This window comes from Peromyscus maniculatus, chromosome 7 (assembly GCF_049852395.1).
Source record: "Peromyscus maniculatus bairdii isolate BWxNUB_F1_BW_parent chromosome 7, HU_Pman_BW_mat_3.1, whole genome shotgun sequence".
NCBI lineage: Eukaryota > Metazoa > Chordata > Mammalia > Rodentia > Cricetidae > Peromyscus > Peromyscus maniculatus.
The window spans coordinates 56,038,938-56,056,312 of NC_134858.1; the positions used below are offsets into that span (position 1 = coordinate 56,038,938).

Below are 17,375 nucleotides of genomic sequence, written 5' to 3' on the forward strand. Positions count from 1 at the left end.
ATAGGAAGGCCCAGCTAACTGCGGGTTGGCATGGTCCCTCGGCAGGTGATCCTGAACTGTATACAGAACTAGCTGAGGATAGGCTGGCCGGTGAGCCAGCCAGCAAGCAGCATCCTTCATGCTTCTTCACTTCTCTGGAGGTGAAGTGAGTTCCTTGCTTGAAATAGCAAGCAGGCCTGCTTAGACTTCTCTTGTGATGGACTGTGACTAGGAATTGTAAGCCCAATAAGCCCTCTCCTCCCTGAAGTTGCTTTTGGTCAGTGTTTTTATTATAGCAGCAGAATGAAAACTAGAGCGTCTCCCTTCAATTAATATCTCATACTTCTTCCCCCAGTACCCCAGTATTTCTTCTCACCAAGGTTACAAGCACGGCACTTCTTGTTGGGATCTTTTGTGTAGTCAGGGGTGGCTCTTCTTGGCTCACAGCTTGTCTACAAGGCCACACCCAACCATTTGGTGGCTTATTTGAAGGTTGCCAAAACTGTGAGTAGATGACTGATGGGGGTCAGGGAAGATCAGGTAAGTTCCTTCCTTCCTTCCTTCCTTCCTTCCTTCCTTCCTTCCTTCCTTCCTTCCTTCCTTCCTTCCTTCCTTCCTCCCTCCCTCCCTCCCTCCCTCCCTCCCTCCCTCCCTCCCTCCCTCCCTCCTTCCCTCCCTTCCTTCCTTCTCTTTGCAGAGCCTTGTTCATGCTGTTCAACTTGGAGCCAGTCTTGTGATCTTGTGAGCAACCTCATTTTACTTCTCAGAACAAAGTTAGTTGTTGTGGCATTATTTCTTAGGACTCTGCAAGGTAGACAGCTTATCTTTCAAGGGCACTCCAGGACTCCAAAGGGGCCATGGTGCTCAAGTGGGAGGGTCCAGGTACCACAACACTAAGGACTGACTGTGGTCCCTAAAAGACAGGGAGGGGCTTTGGGAGAAACCTTTCAGCAGGCCCCAGACCTTATCTTTAGAGCTGTTTGTCCACTCACCCAAGAGACAGGCATCTGCTGTTGTCAGAGGCTGAATCTAGCCCGAGGCAGTCAGAAAGCAGTGAGAAATTCTTGTCAGTATTGAGACCACATGCCTGCAGAAAGACTCACAGAGCCATCACTGGAAAATGTGCCAAGAGTGCCATCTAGGGATGCAGAGGGGATAGCTCAGGTGATGGATGTGTCTGGAAAGGATGCTTGTGGAGGAGGCATGCAATCTCACAAGCAGCTTTCTCATGCTGGCACAGCAGTGCATCTGGTACCTGCTTGACTGTCTGGACCAGAAGTGAGGGCAGACAAGCATTCTTGGAACTCTGGGGGCTCAGACTTTATCCTGAGGCCAGTCCAGCGCCACTAATGGAGGCAGTGGGCACTATCTAGGTCTCCAAGTACAGGCTGGTGGCAGAGCAGATGGACACAGGGGCGGAGGGACACTTTATCTAGCCCTTGCTCTGTTGCAAGCTAACAGATGGCAGGGGGCCTGTGGCTGCTGAGGCCATCACTATTCAGGCCTGGAACCCTGAGGAATCTCACACAGGGAATGCAGCCCCTCCAGCAGAGGAAAAGCAGCTCAGCCGGTGCTGTGTGCCTCAGGGTGGCTTGGCTGCCATTTGTCATTCCTCAGGCTTCCTAGTCCCTCAGGGCAGCAACAGTGGGAAGGTGACAGGAACAAGACACATCTTTGGGGCTGGATCACTTGCCACCCCTCTCCAGATCACTGTTCCAACTCCTGTCTTTATAGCAGTGAGTGAGAACCACAGGGAGGTTACTAGAGGCTAGGAACAGGAGCCCCTAAAGTAGTTTTAAGGGAAAGAACTTTTTGACCAGACCACAGTTTGATTGGATTAAAAAAGTGTATTGGATTTCCAATACTAAATAAAAACATGAAATTGTTTTTAAAAAGCCATAGAGTTTTACAGCATCAACTACAGAAAAGGCCAAACAAGTGTGTACAGAACCAAGTCCCAGCAGTCCTCCGGGCCCCTCGAACAGACAGGAAGCCAACAGACACGTTTGTTCCACACCCTCCCGAAGGAAGCTGCTGAGCCACAGATCAACTATGACACAAGACACACATGGTTTAGTTTCCAGAATCACGGAAAATAGAAGACATGTATTAAATTGTGAAATGGTGTAATACAGAATAGCTTTGCATTTTCTGAATTTAAAAAAATCCCCCAACTTTTAAGTTACTTTTTTAAAAAATATGTCCCTCCCCCACCCCACGGCAATTCTGTGGCAGTATCCAGGTACCAAGGCCCTGAGGTAACAGAAGTGTTGGGGTTAATGGGAAGGAACGCCCTAAACCTCTAACATGTTCTGTGGGCAAAGGCTAGACAGTTTCTGAGGACTCTAGCCTCCAGGTGGCCAGAACGCTCTGGCTGCTTTCTGTAGGACAGCCAAAGCACACCAATGTCCCGGAACCCTTCCTGGTGCCCTCCTGTGACAGCTAGAAAAGCAGCAGGGGATAGGTCATTGCCCCCCACCCCTCCAAATCATACAAAGAGTTCACCTTACTGAAAAGTAAAAAGGGTAAAATAACCCATGCTCAAAGGGCAGTTAGGCTGGGGCAGCCACTGGTGGTCTGGGTAATCTCACTGGCTATAAAACCCAAGCCTGATTTACGTTCTATACTGTCTTCCAGGGATTTGTGGGGGAAGATGCCTGAGGGTTAGTCTTATACTTTCCATTATATATTAACATTAAAAAAACAAAAACAAATAGACACCCCAGCTTTTCATTTCTTTAAAAAAAAAGAGACAACTCTGCAAAGCAAAGGCTTTTGTGTGTGGCTGAGCCCTCAGCACACCTAGAATCCTCCACTGCCTCATTCTAACTGGGGTTTGGCTGAGTTGCTGGGACAGGGGAGGCAACTGCTTCCACTGACCCTCTCTCCACTATCTCTGTCCTCTGATCCTTGCAGAATCATGTTCAGAAACACGTGTGGCGTGGGGCACCACACCATCCGGCCTCATCCTGGTTGACGCTTTCAGGAGCCTCTGCAGTGCAGAGATGAGAGCTGCCCGGCTGAGGACCGGCACCAGAGAAGCAGGAGTCCTGTCTGGAAGAGAAAACCAGGGTCCTTCCTTAGCTTCTACCCTTCCAAATAGAACCAACGACAGCAGCGCAAGGGTCTCCACCCTGTGCTTCGACTTCTCAGAGCAGCCAGGCGCTGGCTCTACTTGGCATCACTCAAGCAATGCAAAACATCACCGGGGGCCTCAGTGTGGACACTCCAAACAGGACATGACCAAGACACCATGGCAGCTAAATCATCAAAACCCTCTACTGTACAAGAATTGACCCAAACAAACTCCAGTTGCTATGCAGTGACACTGAGATGGACATGCCAGGAGGAAAGGACGCTAAAGATGCTGCTTCCATTCTCTGCAGGCTTCTGGAACAAAGTACAATGAAAACATTCACAGGACCTCAGCAGCCCCTCCATTTCCTAGTCCCAGTACCCAACCCCACCCCAATACTGAATCTGCACAGAAAGCAACGAACAAGTCTTTTCAATGTTACATTTCATTCAAATAGATCTGTAATCTCACAGTGATGAGAGGAGAAAGTCAGGCTTTTAATAATTACAATAAAAAAATAATAAAAAAGCTTACAAACAGCAATGCAATGTCCCCACCCCCCTCAAAGTGATGGATTAACAGCTGGCAGAGGATGCAATGTCTCAGAATTAAAAAAATAAAAACAACCCCCCAAACAAGCCAAGCCCTGTCAATGGTGTCAAACAACCACACTGTCAATGACTTTCCGTAAGTAACTGGAACCAGCGGTCAAATGTCAACTGCTTGTGGAGAACATCACGGACTCCTTGGCTTCTGATAGTGTTTTCTTGAAGGTAAAATAAAATAGGACACAACATTGTACATAAATGCCATTGTCTACACTCCATAAACGTGATGCAGCTGCAGCACGAAGACACAGCCACTGACCACAAAGTGAAAGGCAGGTTGCACTTCTTGCCTCTTCCCTGGACACAAAATTTTGGCCCATGGTGCCCAGTCCTGCAGACTATCAGCAGGCAAAGGGAAGCTGCCTCAACAAAAGCATCATCCAGGCTGACCAGGAGAAGGCAGGTGGCTGTGCCTGGAGCCAGCCCCATGTGGAGGCACTGGCTGGTCTGCTGGCTCCTGTTCTCAAGTGCTGTCCTCTCGTACTCTGTACAATTCCTTGTTTTCAAGGTTAAGTTCCAAGACTTCTAGACTCAGGTTTGGAGTCATGTCCAGGCGAAGGTCATCAAGCTGTTGTGATGGCATTTAGGTCCTTCATTAGTCCTTCCAGGTGGGCCATCTCTTTGGTCAGCTCATCTGGTTCATAGCTCTACAGAAGGGAGAACACCATTACTGGGAATGATCTGAAGAGCTGTCCAGAAAGGACAGCCCAGAGTACTAAGTGGCCCTGCCAAAAGTTCCCTGGGAAGCTGGCCTACTGAAACCAGGCTGGCTCAGAAGTCAGAAGCAGCAGGATATACTCAAGGCCATTAAGCAAGACAGCATTTCTTGACAATTCACAATGCCTTTCTCCCCACATACACACACTCGTCAACCCACAATGACCTCACAAGACAGAGGCATTATTGCTTTTCTCTTCTAGATTTCTGCCAGACCAATACAGTTTGGGTTCCCTGCATCTCTGGGCTTAAGTATTCTCTTTAGAGAATCCCATATCTAGAAATGCAGATGTGTTTATTGGGATTTGAAAACAATCTTAGGTACTTCCTCTCCCAGCATTCTTCTCAGTAAAGGCACAGAGTGGAGGTCAAGGGTGAAAGAACATGTGTGGTTCACAACAAGAAGGGACCAAGCAGAAGGAACAGAACTGAAAGATGTGTATGACCAACTGTAATGGGATGATAAGGTACTTTAAGACCTATCCAGATAGGTATGAAATCAACCCAAACTCATAGCACATTCCCACAGATGTAGAGATGCTCTAAGGACACCTACTCAATGAGTGATTAAATTTGCTTTAGACCTATGGGTGGCAAAAGACCTGAGTCCACAAAAAAGTACAGTCAGCCAATAGCATGCAAGTAGTCTCCTTGGGACATCCTGGCAAAGGGAGGGCCCCATGAACTTACACTCTCAGAGTCTTCTAGCATCCTGGTGGTCTCCTGTACTTCAGGGGCACTGGGAACAACCACTGGCATAGGAGGCCGGCTCCTTCCTAAAGTCCCGATGGAGGCTGTTTTTACTGAGTGAATGTGATGGTTCAGAGCTGAGGGGTAAAGGGCATGATCAGGTTGTGGCTAAGGTTGCACCCCCTAGACCTCAGAAGTCCACCAGAAGTCTGAATGTTGTTTCAATGTGAAGGAAGCATACTGGCACAGACAGGAGTCCTGCTCTGAAAAGTTACTGGAGCACGATCGAAGGAAGAAGGCAACAGGGCATCCAGGAGGCCAGAGAAAACATCCCACTGCCTTTAGAAAACTAACATCCTCACCCAGTGGTTTTCAAAGTCTGGTGACCCCCAGACTCTTCACAGAATGCCTGGGAGTCAAAGCCATTCATTATGCCACTCAGGGTAACATTTGCCTTTTTACTGTTTTGTATTTTTTTTAAGGGTACACAGCAACACAGGCTAAACTGTTAGAGCCTTAGAAATGAAGGCAGCAGCAATAAACTGTGAACTCATCCAGGGGCATACTCTTATATTTAAAAAGTCAGCTTTTTATCCTTAATGATGCAGTAAAAATTATTTGTTTTTATTAAACCTTAACTCTCAACTACATGCCTTTTAAACGCTGTGTGTAACCAAAAGCAAATGTTTCTGTTGTACACCACATATGGCACCATCTTCAAGAAGGGCACCATGACAGATTGACTGCGAGTTGAAGTTCTATCATGTAACAACAAAACTTTTAATTCAAAGATGACTGACAAATGGGTCATTCAGCTATTTCCTAGAAATGGAAAGAAGTGAGCTATGAACTTAAGGAAAATGATGGATACTGCCAATGTTAAGTTTTTAGTGAAAATTACCATTTTGAAAACTTGTTTCTATCATCTGATTGGGAAAGCTTTTTATAGACAACAAATGTGTGAATATTTGGAGGATTTTCTGAAGTACCTTCCAAATGTCCAATGTGTTGTTTTAGCATTATACATCCAAAGTGCAAGCTAGATTAACGCAAACCAGGAATGGAGTGTGGAGTCCACGGGTAGATACAGATTGCACACTATAAACCAACCTTCAAGGAACTATAGCTTGTTGAGTTTCCCACTGTATCAGAAAATACCCAGACTGGGTTTGGTGGTATGTGTCTGAAATCCTGACACTGAGACAGGAGGATTAAAAATTCTAGACCAGTCTGAGCAATACAGAAGTCCTTCTTTTCAAAAAGGAATGTCCATAAGTATCTGAAAGATTACAAAAGTACATTGCTGATTGCCAACTATGTATCTGTGAGGGCAGATTTTTAACAACGCATTCCAGCAGATTGGATGCAGGAGCAGACATGAGAATCCAGCTGCTTTCCGTCAAATCAGACACTAACTATCTTAGAGAAACTGTAAGAAAATGACATTGGTTCCCCCCAAATGTGCTATTTATCTTTTAAATGACTTAAATACTGAAAAATGTCTTCTTTTTTAATTCCCAATGCTAAATACTGACATGCTCCATATGCAGAAAGGGGTCTTTTGTGTTCTCTGTAGCTTTTAAGATGAAGAGGCTTTGAGACTAAAGAATTTGAGAACCACAGACTTATTCAGAAACAAACCGTAATAAGCAATGGCCAGTCTACTGCTGAGCTGTGAGGAGTGGCAAATGAGCGCTCCCTATCTTGAGACTCCTGGTTTTGAGCCCTGACCTCCCTGGCCCTTCTTTAGCCTGCAGCATCTTTTAGAATAAGATGACTTCAGGGGCCCAGACAGACCAGCTCTGTTGCCCAAATCTATGTCCCTGGATTTTAATACCAAGGATTCCACATGGAAAACAGTTCACAAGTTCAGCTCTTGCTCACCAAAATAGTATGCTGTGGCTTGTACACATTCCCCCCCAAAAGGGGGCAATGACACACAGCTTCTCTTAAGTTGCTAGGAAAACCTTGGAGGGTATTTGCTTTGTTCTTCTTAACAAACGCCATGTGGAGAGAGACTTCTATCCCGAACCTGAGCCAAAGGGTCCTTCCAAAGAGTGCTGCTCTCCTCACTCACCTTGCTGGGACAGTAATGGTGTGCTTGGCAGTGCAGGGTCATAGATAGGAGGTCCCGGGGGTGGGATTGCTGGCACAGCAAAGCTCTTCAGTGGGTGAGAAGGGCGAACGTGGGCTGTGGGAAGGCTTTGGCCTGAGTCTTCCTCTTGGGAGCTGGCCAAGTAAGAGGAGCTGGTAGCACCTTCAGGATCCTGATGATCAGTGCAGCATGTCTGAGATGAGGAGGCCGGCATGGTGTCCGTGCTGGGGGTGTTTCGAACAGACTCTACAGCAGGAAAGCATAAGTGTTAGTATTTCTTTACTATTAAATACGTGTTTTCGGCACTTCCTGGGATTCCCTGAACCTGTTCAACAAGCATTTGAAGAAACTAGTGCTAATCCAAAGACAGACACATGGATCAGGACTACTGACAAGGCTAGGGATGATGAATTAATCTAAAAATTCTAAAACAATCGTGTTTCAATCAGCTGTTTTGTTTTGTTTTGTTTTTTTTACTTACATACTTAGGTAGTTCTAAGTTTGTAGATTTAAAGTACTTACTATGGAGTTCATGTGATGGCTCCTAAGACTATTATATACAAATTTTCAAATTTCATTCACTGATTGATAGTCTTAGAAACTAGCCTTTCATGGACAACCATGTCTAGTAATAAAGGCTGGATCATACCCAGCAGGAAGTGACTATACCAGAAAGGGTTTGGTGGTATCTGCAGGTGAGGCCAATGCTCAGGCACTCCATGGCCATCACCAATGTGAATGGCTTTGGCATACAATAAAGCTTCCCAGTAGCCTAGAGGTCTGCATCCAGCTGGAGATTTTGTCAAATGAACGGTATGTTTAGCCAAAGGAATAAGGGAGGGTGAGCCTGGAGAAGGGGATACTCAGGAAGAACAAGGCAATAATCTCAGAAGGTACAAAGAGGGAGAAGGGTCCTGAAGGCAGCAGAGTGGGGCAGGAGAAGCACCAGCTCTGGAGTCAGCCAGTCCTATACTCTACTTTGGGAATACGAGCACCAGCTCTGGAGTCAGCCAGTCCTATACTCTACTTTGGGAATACGAGATGAGTGAATTTGACAACATCACTGAATTGCTGAGTCTTAGTTTCTTCATCTATAAAACATGGAGACAAACACATAAATCACTAAGTATTAAATGAGATGTATAAAAAAGAGCTGAACATGGTGCCTGAACAACAGAGGATCTTTTTGTAGACCACTGAGTGCTTATTCTACACTAAGTACTTTATATTTATTCCTCAGAGTAACTTGAGAGGTACTGGGAGGGTAAATAAGCAGGTTACCCTCAGACAGGCCCAAGAGAGCAGAGTTTGAATCCCTGTTTTGACTCCCAGGCTTAGGTTCTGAAGCTCTAGACAGTTTTTGCCTTTCTGCACCTAATGCCACTTGTACCGCCCTGCAAAGCAGAAGCAGCAATGCCAGGGACTGGAAGGTTTTCATATAATGTGAAAGGGCAGACCACCATCTCACCCAGAAGAGAGGTGGGAAATTAGCCTGGGCAACAGGCTGCAGCAGATAGTCTGAAGGCCTTTTCTACCTTTTATGAGTTCTCAGCCTTAAGAACACGTAAGCCATCTGCAGCAATCTAACAAATAAGTAAATCTAAATAAAACTCCCTTGCCTTTGTGAAAAAGCAATCAATCTGTTTCCTTGGGCTCTCAGGAGACAGGACAGACCACCTCTTTAACTTAAAAGATTCTGGGTCCCAGAGGTGAGGATGAATGCACATGTGCTGCCTCCCGCCCTACCCTATGTGGGCTGTAACAATCTCGCCAGGGTTGGACACTTCTCATCCTCTGAAGGCTGTGCTAAGGATGCCACTTCTCAGCCTGCTCAAGCCATCCTCACTATGGTTAGGGAGCTGCTGGTCACCATCTGTGACCTAGGCCCAGGTAGAAGCTGGTTAGGAAGGAAAATAAGAGGCTGTGAGAGAGAATGGGTCTAAGTCCTGACCATATCACCAGGTAATAGACAAGATTATAGATAGGTCAGCTCTGTGTACAAAGGCCTAACTGCCTCAATTATCTTTAACAAAGAGATGGCAGGAAGGTGAAAAGGGAAAGCTCAGTTACTTGTATGAGTCAAAGCCCTAGCTACTGCCACAGATTGGGGTTGCCATGCACACTCCCAAGGGCACCGGAACACTGCTTTCTCTAGGGAGGATGCTCCTTGACACTGTATAGTGTTATTTGGACCTACTAAGACACCAAGCTTTAACTAAAATACTGGGCTCAGTAAAATCTCTGCTTTGGCGAAGAGTCTAATTCTTTACCTTTCAGAGTTGTTTAAAACACACACAGTTCACAACAGTCAAACAGAAAGTGCTCTCTTCATGGCAAGTAGTGGCAAATGTCCCTAGAGCAGGGACTATTTGGCCGGGCTCCAGTTCTGCTCAAACCCAAAGTTTCAAACCCAAGGCTATGAAAATAGCAGTTTAAGTTCTACTGACATAAAGTCTTGGGGAACTCTAAAGCAGGAGAACTTGATCACATCTGGATAGTGTTTAATGAATCTATCACTTTATCCTCCCAGGTCTCTGTCTGTCTCAGCATATATAGAAGAGAACTTTACCAACAAGAGTAGAGTACTTGGACGAGAGCTCAGTGGGAACTTTCAGTCTTCTCTATAACTCCCAGCCACTTCCGGTCCAGGACAAAGGAGAAGAAGGATAACCAGGCCAGGAGAGCTAGCCATACACTCATGCAGTTCCTTATGTGAGGACTGTGGGGGTCAGATTCCTTAGCCTTCAAGATGGTAAGTGCGGCTGGGCACAAAACTATCTTCCTCAGAGCAGGGTTGGTTTGAAAAGTTGACTCTGGCACTTACTGTTCAATGACATTGTGTTTGCAAGACAGACTTTGGTTCCCATGCAGCTAGCTAGAATAATTATATAGTTCTAATGTAGATCTGAAATCCAGATTTGGAAGGAGATAGTAGGCAGGCCAAGTTTAGGAATGGGTTCAAGCATCATCCAAACCCAGTGTACAACACTGAGAGCTATTAGCCAGTCCTGTAGCTAGCCCTGAAAGCTCTGACCTTCATTTGCTATTCTGTGCCTATTAATAATGACTGATCAAAATTTGAGGACTGGGAGATGCTAGCAGTGGTGACTCAGACTTCTAAATACTGAGTTTTGAGGCTCTTTAAAAAATGGAGCTCACTAGAATTTTCCTCATTTCTCAGAACCGCCAACATTTGGCTTTTACCAGTAATAACTACTAATAGGCAAATTTCAAATTATGAAAAATCGTAAGATGTTACTAGGATTTGAAGCTTAAAACTAGAAATTAATTTGTAGTCAATGAGCAGCAACAGTTTATATTCTTTTTGCTGTCTCCTTCTCATTTTCATTCTTTCTTCCTTAAAACTGTCTCATGAAGCTGTGTCTTCAGAATTCCAAATGAGGACATGTTTGTCTAGCAAAGCATTGAGGACACAGAAGACTGTCATTCCACTTTCTTATATTTTAGAGATATGTGCACCCCACCCCCAACCCCCAATTTTCAGTCTACTGGGCAACCTAAGGTGGCTCTGCTGCCTTCTGGATGTTGTCCTTACTTTGGTTCCTAGGGCAGTAACCTGCACCTAAAGACTGTCCTACAGACATCCCTAACATTAGAGTGACTGAGACTAAGGCAACCACTGGTTTCTAAAAGCCACTCTGAATACACTTCCCTTTCAAATTGTGGAATTAAAAAAAAAAAAAAAAGAAGTTGCAAAAAGGGACAAAGTTAAGGTGGAAGGCTTGTTGGAAGAAGAGAAGCTTATGCAATTCAAGTTACCTCTGCGTTTTACTAAGATGACACCTTGCACTGAGTACGTAGGGAGAAAAATACAGTTGATTTTACAGAAACAAATCTGAAACCATCATAGAAATGTTATGATAAACAAGTAACACTGGAAATTTCTATATAGGGCAAGTCCTTCCCCATTTCCACTTGCCAACTCCTGGAAGGCTTGCAACATCTGGGCTTGATCCTCATCTCTCACCTGTGGAATTGGCCCTGTCTGAAAGGGACATGGATGTGCCAATGGGCCATGGGCTGCTTGGGTGGTAGAGATGACTGCGGGCTGGAGAAGCGAGGCTGCTGGAGTGGAAATGATGGTGAGGGTTATCGAGGGAATGGATGGGATGGGCACTAATCACAGCTGTGAATGAACACAAGACAGAGAGATGCTTAACATGCTTGCACAGACACATACAAAAGTCACCCTTTCCCACCTCCCACTTAACCAAATCTTTACTTTGGCTTTTTGGTGGCAGGTGGCTGGACAATCAGCCATTAATTTTATATTTGACTTATTAACAAATGAACACACTTCTAGGCATATTCTATATCTGTACATAATAAGACAGTTGGGATATATTAACAGTGGTAGTTTTTCGGGGAACAGGGGTCAGGATTAAGGGAGTATTTTTTTCTTTGCCTTATCTGCATTTCTGAATTATTTTATTATAAACATGAATCACACGACTATTACAATATCTATTTGAGTATGTCATAAAATATAAGCCCACAAGCAAATAATGTTTCTATTATTTTTTTCTGTCCTGCTAAAATAACATTAGTACCTAACTCCTTTGAGCATATTCTCATTTCACTCTTAATTAATGGGTATTAATAAATAAATAGATCCTTAATCAACTTTAATTTTTTTTTTTTTTTTTTTTTTTTTTGGTTTTTCGAGACAGGGTTTCTCTGTGTAGCGTTGCGCCTTTCCTGGAACTCGCTTTGGAGACCAGGCTGGCCTCGAACTCACAGAGATCCGCCTGCCTCTGCCTCCCGAGTGCTGGGATTAAAGGCGTGCACCACCACTGCCTGGACAACTTTAATATTTTAAAAGGAATGTAAATAAAAATTTTAACCATCATACCTCTATCTAGTAATAAAAGTATGAATTATAATTGTACAGCACCATTTATTAGTACATTCAGCCTGGGGGCTCAGCTACACCCATTAGCATTTTAAGTTATAAATGGATATTCCTAGTTTCCTTTTTCTTTCAAGTTAGGTAAAGAATAGAAAGTTCTGTATAGATTCCACATGTAACTTCCTATGAAGCCTCTTTAATGAAGCTTCCTGATTAACCTGAGATATAAACAGGAAAAAAACAATACACTTAGCATCAGGAAATACAACTTTCTTAGGTATTCCTTAGAGCAGCTGGAGAACATTTATGATCAAGATAACTAGCTATACACTGCCCAAACAGGCAAACATGTAGGTAGGGTAGACAAGAAACAGGGATTCCCCTATCCCCTTTCCTAAGCAAGGTTTTCCTAATAGACTGAACGAGCTCTTTGGAAACCATTGAAACATCTTCTGTTATGTGGGATCTCTACAGATCTTTGTGGGGCTATCACCTTGGAAAGAGAAACCCCAGACCATGAACTAGATGCATTTCTTCTCCAGTGGCTCTAGCAGGTCCATGGGAATAAATTACAATCAGAAAAGTTGGCTGAGAAGGGTGATCATTAGTCTTAGATCAAGATCTCCCCTGGGGCAAGAGAAGTAGTTTTCAAAGTGAGATGCATCAAAATCAACATTTTCCAAAATTCAGGCTAGGGTGAAGGAGTAAAATCAAGCTTGACTTAGGAAATGCAATTTGAAAGCATTCTAGGGACAGATGGTGAAAGAAAACCAGAATGGATTTTGTTTTCTCTGAAAAGCTATTTCGAGTGTTTCCAAATACATAAATAAAAGAGTGAATGTGTTGATGTAGAATGAAGTTAGTTGAATCAGAACTTGAGGGGTTTGTGGAGGGTGTGGATCTGATCTCATCCCGATGCCAGCAAGCCCATCTAGCTTTGCTCAGCCTTTTCAGACCTAGGTATGAGGATGCCAGGGGCACGGCTGTCAGGTAGGTTTCAAAAAGGCTCTTCTAAATAAAGCCCCACCTGTACCCAGCACCTGACTGTAGATCCTTGAGTGAAAGAGTCTAACGACTACCTAATTGTTCGGACACAAATTACATAGTACTGTGTAGTCATACATATTCCTTCTTCACCGAACCAAACCAACCAATCACCCAAAACAAGCAAACAGAGAGAAAAAGATTGCAACTGGAATTGTATCTTTTTTTCTTTAACATATTTAATTCATCTAGTAAGAGTTCCATTTCCTAAGCTTTAGAAATAAGCCAGTTCAGGCAGAAACTGAGATCTTAGAACACTCAAATTACTATCTTCTTATAAGTAAAAAATAAAAACAAGGGAAATAGATTAATTTGTTCTTTTTTTTTGTGTGTTTTTTAAACTGGGGGTACCCACATAGGGAACCTATTAAAATAGAGAAACTATGTTTTTTTCCCTGTATGCTTCCAAGTTTAAGCCATTCTTTCTGTTATGGACAATGAACTTAAGTTACTTGGTGTAAAAAGTGCTTATTGATGAAACAGAGCCTTATTCTTTCGGAGCTGATCTACTTTTACAATCTAGTGTCTTTTCTGACTGTACACTGTGAGGCATGTGTGAGTGAGGGAAGACAGATAGGCATGCTTGGAGGTTCCATCAGAAGTGTGGATGAGAGCTTTTCCAAGTAGAGAATTCCATGGCACCAGTGCCTGTGTAGACACTCAAGAGCTATTTAATCTCATCATTTGTTGGCAGAAATGTGGCTAAGCACTCTCTCAACTGTAAGACCCACATTGCCAACTAATCTGAAAGGCCTTTCCATCTTGAACCAGAGGCAAGGGAAAGGATACGTAGACTGAAAATGACGACTTATCTCATTATCTTTCCCTGATTTGGAGACAGGGTCTGGCTCACAGCCCAGGCTGCCCTTGAATTCAATTCTGGCTCAGCCCCGCAAGTGCGGGGTTACAGGTATTTACCACCATGCTTGGCACTTTCTGATTTTTCAAAAAGATTAATTTTATTATTTTAAGTTATATGTGTTTCTGTATGTTGATTTGTGCATATGAGTGCAATGTTCATGGAGGCTAGAGGTGAAAGATCCCTCTAAAGTTGGAATTATAGGTGGTTGCGAGCTACCTGAAATGAGTGCTGGGACCTGAACTTGGGTCCTCTGCTCTAACTACTAAGCTGTCTCTTCAGCACATTCCTCTCTTTTGATTCTCAATAGTAACATTTAACTTATTTTTAATTTCAATTGTTATGAAAGGAGTTCTAACAACACATACGCTTAACAAAATGAAGCATGGGTCAACAGAGGAAAATATTTTAAAAACTCCATGCTGCAATTTTGAAACAACTTTATAAAGTCCACTAAATAAAAAAGTTAAACCCCCACAGATGCTTATCGATACTGATTATGTGCAGGAGGCCTAAAGCACATGCATGACTTTTGGCAAAGCCCAGTCGCAGTCTCAAGAGATGCATTCCTGTCTCTCCTGTGGACATGCCTGTGCTTTTAGGGAGAGCAGACACTTCCCTACTCCTGGGAGAGTACAGAAATTATTATTTTTTAAAATGATCTTGTGTGTGTGCAGGTATGTATGTGCTACAGAGTGTTATGTGCTACCACGCAGCTGTAGAGGTCAGAGGACAATTCTTGAGAGTTGGTTTTTCTCTTGCTACCGGATCATGGGAAGCAGAGAACCAATTCAGGTTTTTAGGCCTGCAGGTAACATCTCTCTCCTCTGAGCCATCTTGCTAGCTGGGAAGTTGGCTTTTGAATCTATTTACCTATAACTTAAAAATGTTACTCTCAAGAATATTTAATTTTTATTTTTACGTGTATGGATATTTTGCCCGCATGTATGTCTGTGCACCATGTACATGGCTGGTGTCTGTGAAGGCCAGAAGAGGGTGTCAGGTTTCCCTGGAACTGGAGTTGCAGACAGTTTGAGCCACCATGTTGGCGTTGAGAATCAAACCTGGGTCTTTTGGAAGAGTAGCCAGTGTTCTTAAGCACTGAGCCATCTTCTCTAGCTCAAGAATAACATTTATTATGAAATATGACAATACTTTAGTATTTCTTCCTGTAAGGTGCCACAACATTGGCAGTTGATCTTTGTCTTGGAATCAAGAGCAGTTAAAGAGATTGCTCATAGCTATTTCCTACCATGACCTGGAAGACTGGCAGTACTAGGGGAAAAAGAGAAGCTTCCACTTACGCTGAGGTGGCTGAGAGTCAAAAGGCATCATCATTTTTGGTCTCATTCCCCTCCTTCCAGCCAGTGTAGACATGCTGTCTTCTGACTCATGCCCTAGATATAAAGTATGGAGGTTAGTAGCAAGCGTATGCCCTAGGCCTCTGGGCAGCTTCAAGAGGAACACATTTACAGCGGAGGGTTTGGGATTCACAAACAATGTACCAAGCCAAGGAATTTACATTTACAGCATCATGCAAATTGCTGCTGAGATTAAAAAAGGATGGCATGATGGTATACACTGTACTTCAGTAAGGTGCGTAGAAGCAAGCATCCTTACCACAAAGGTTCTGAACTCCGCAGTGACAGCTAAAGTCCAATGGAAAGGACACAGTCCAAAGCACATGCATGAATTAGGTGGATCAAATGCGAGACTGAAGCCTGATGAGACTTAAAAAGATCTAGAAGGCTGCTTTTAAAGATACATGACCTCTCCCTTTCTATAACAGCTAGCTATTGTGCATCAAATGCTGAAAAAAAAATCCCAAGATACACGTTTCTTTAAAGCTAACCTCTTACTGGAATTGCCAAATTCAGGCAACCTTAAGAAGTGGAAATGGTACCTCTGTATGAATTCCGCCTTTGATGGATATTGCTATCCATGGAATTGTCGACAGGTGTGATATCTTGAGAATTTCGAGGGATTGGAGTATCAGTCATGACAGGGTTTGGATCTGGAGACTTGTCAATAGGCTTCAACTCCAGTCTCTCATGATGGATCCATAGATCTGGGGGTTTCACATCTTTGCAGTTGCCCTTATACTTATGGGAGCCATTCACTGATTTGCAGGCAGCTCGTTTCCTAGGCATAGAATTAAGAGTAGTCCTTAAAAAGTACAAAACACTGTGTGATTAAAACCGATTTTCTGTTGGTGTGGTGGTACTGCCCTATAAACCCAACTATTGGGAGGCAGAGGCAGGAATATAAAATAGTCAAGACCTGCCTGGGCTAGTTCAAGGCCAGCCTATGCAACTTAGCAAGATTTACTCTCAAAATAAAAAGTAGAAAAAAAAAAAAAAGGAACTGGAAACACAGCTGAGAAGCAAAGTGTATGTTAGCATTGAGAGTCCTAAATGCAATCCCCAATCAAAACAAAAAATACCCCAATCCAAAATTAAACAGCAACAAACCTTCCTGAGAGATGCTGTAAACAAAGGCAGAAATGGAAACAAACAGCAACAACAACAAAGATCGGAGACAAGAAGTTTACTTCTGGAAATGGTAAATGTGGCTCTGCTTGTTCATATATTATTTGGATACTATGCCAGAGCATATTTGAATATTGTCTTTTTTTTAGATTAAGAGACTGAGATAGCATTTAAAAATGAAACCTCTAAAGCATAAGGTTCCTCTAGAAGTTTCCACTAGACAGAGGAGAGACAACAAGAAGTAAAAATACAACAAGAAAAGGTAAAAATCAATGCCTAATAGAGAAGGAAGGAGTCATTTTCTAGGGGACCCACAATGACTATTGAGTATGTGGAGTCAAGAATGTACTAACAGTCTCCATTATGCTGCAGTTTCTTCCTTCCCTCATTCACTCACTTTCCCATTCAACAAGCACATTACCAGGCACCTTGTTCCTGTCAGATCCTGTGCTACACTGCTATGCCCTTAGCACTTCTGGTCAAGTGAGAAAATAGGCATCAAACTATTTTTAAATGCTCTGAGTTTACCGAAATGTCAAGTGTTAGTCTTACTAGTTGGAGTTCAGGTAGACTGGGAAAATGTGCAGAAGAAGTGACTTTTATGCTGAGACATAATGGGGACAGCATGTGTATTCCAGGTGGTGAAACCAGCTTATGTCAAAGCCCGGAAGTGGAGTGGCAATATAGGAAAGGAGAAATAATTTAATGGTTTTAAGCAAAAGAGTAAGAAGGTCAATCTTGAGTTAAACCTTTATCCCTACCATGTCGTGAAGAGGGTTTGTGAGGCAGAAGCTGGATGGAGAGTCCATCAATGTTGGCCTGTGACAGCAGGGATAGAAGAGGCAGATCTGAAAGGCATATTTTAGGAGTCAAGAATAACAGGACTTAGGAGTGAACACAAACTGGGATCAAATAAAGAAGGAAAAGAAGTAAATGGTGAGGCCAAGG

At 43.4% G+C, this 17,375-nt stretch overlaps 1 protein-coding gene across 12 annotated transcripts in view; it reads right to left on the minus strand.

The window, feature by feature from the left end:
- Window positions 1-1,806: 1,806 nt before the first annotated feature.
- The window catches only part of Neo1 (neogenin 1), a 169,192-nt gene continuing 153,623 nt past the window's right edge, over window positions 1,807-17,375 (minus strand). For 8 of the 12 annotated variants that reach the window (XM_076576387.1, XM_076576391.1, XM_076576394.1 and 5 more), the window contains 6 exons: window positions 15,842-16,080; window positions 15,243-15,335; window positions 11,154-11,312; window positions 7,148-7,411; window positions 5,071-5,207; window positions 1,807-4,310 (listed from right to left, as the gene is read on the minus strand). In XM_076576387.1, the coding sequence (XP_076432502.1) occupies window positions 4,227-4,310; window positions 5,071-5,207; window positions 7,148-7,411; window positions 11,154-11,312; window positions 15,243-15,335; window positions 15,842-16,080 (976 nt within the window). In that variant the 3' untranslated portion in view covers window positions 1,807-4,226. The remainder of the gene's footprint in view (window positions 4,311-5,070; window positions 5,208-7,147; window positions 7,412-11,153; window positions 11,313-15,242; window positions 15,336-15,841; window positions 16,081-17,375) is intronic. The other 4 variants (XM_076576398.1, XM_076576399.1, XM_076576396.1 and 1 more) reach the window with 1 other exon arrangement.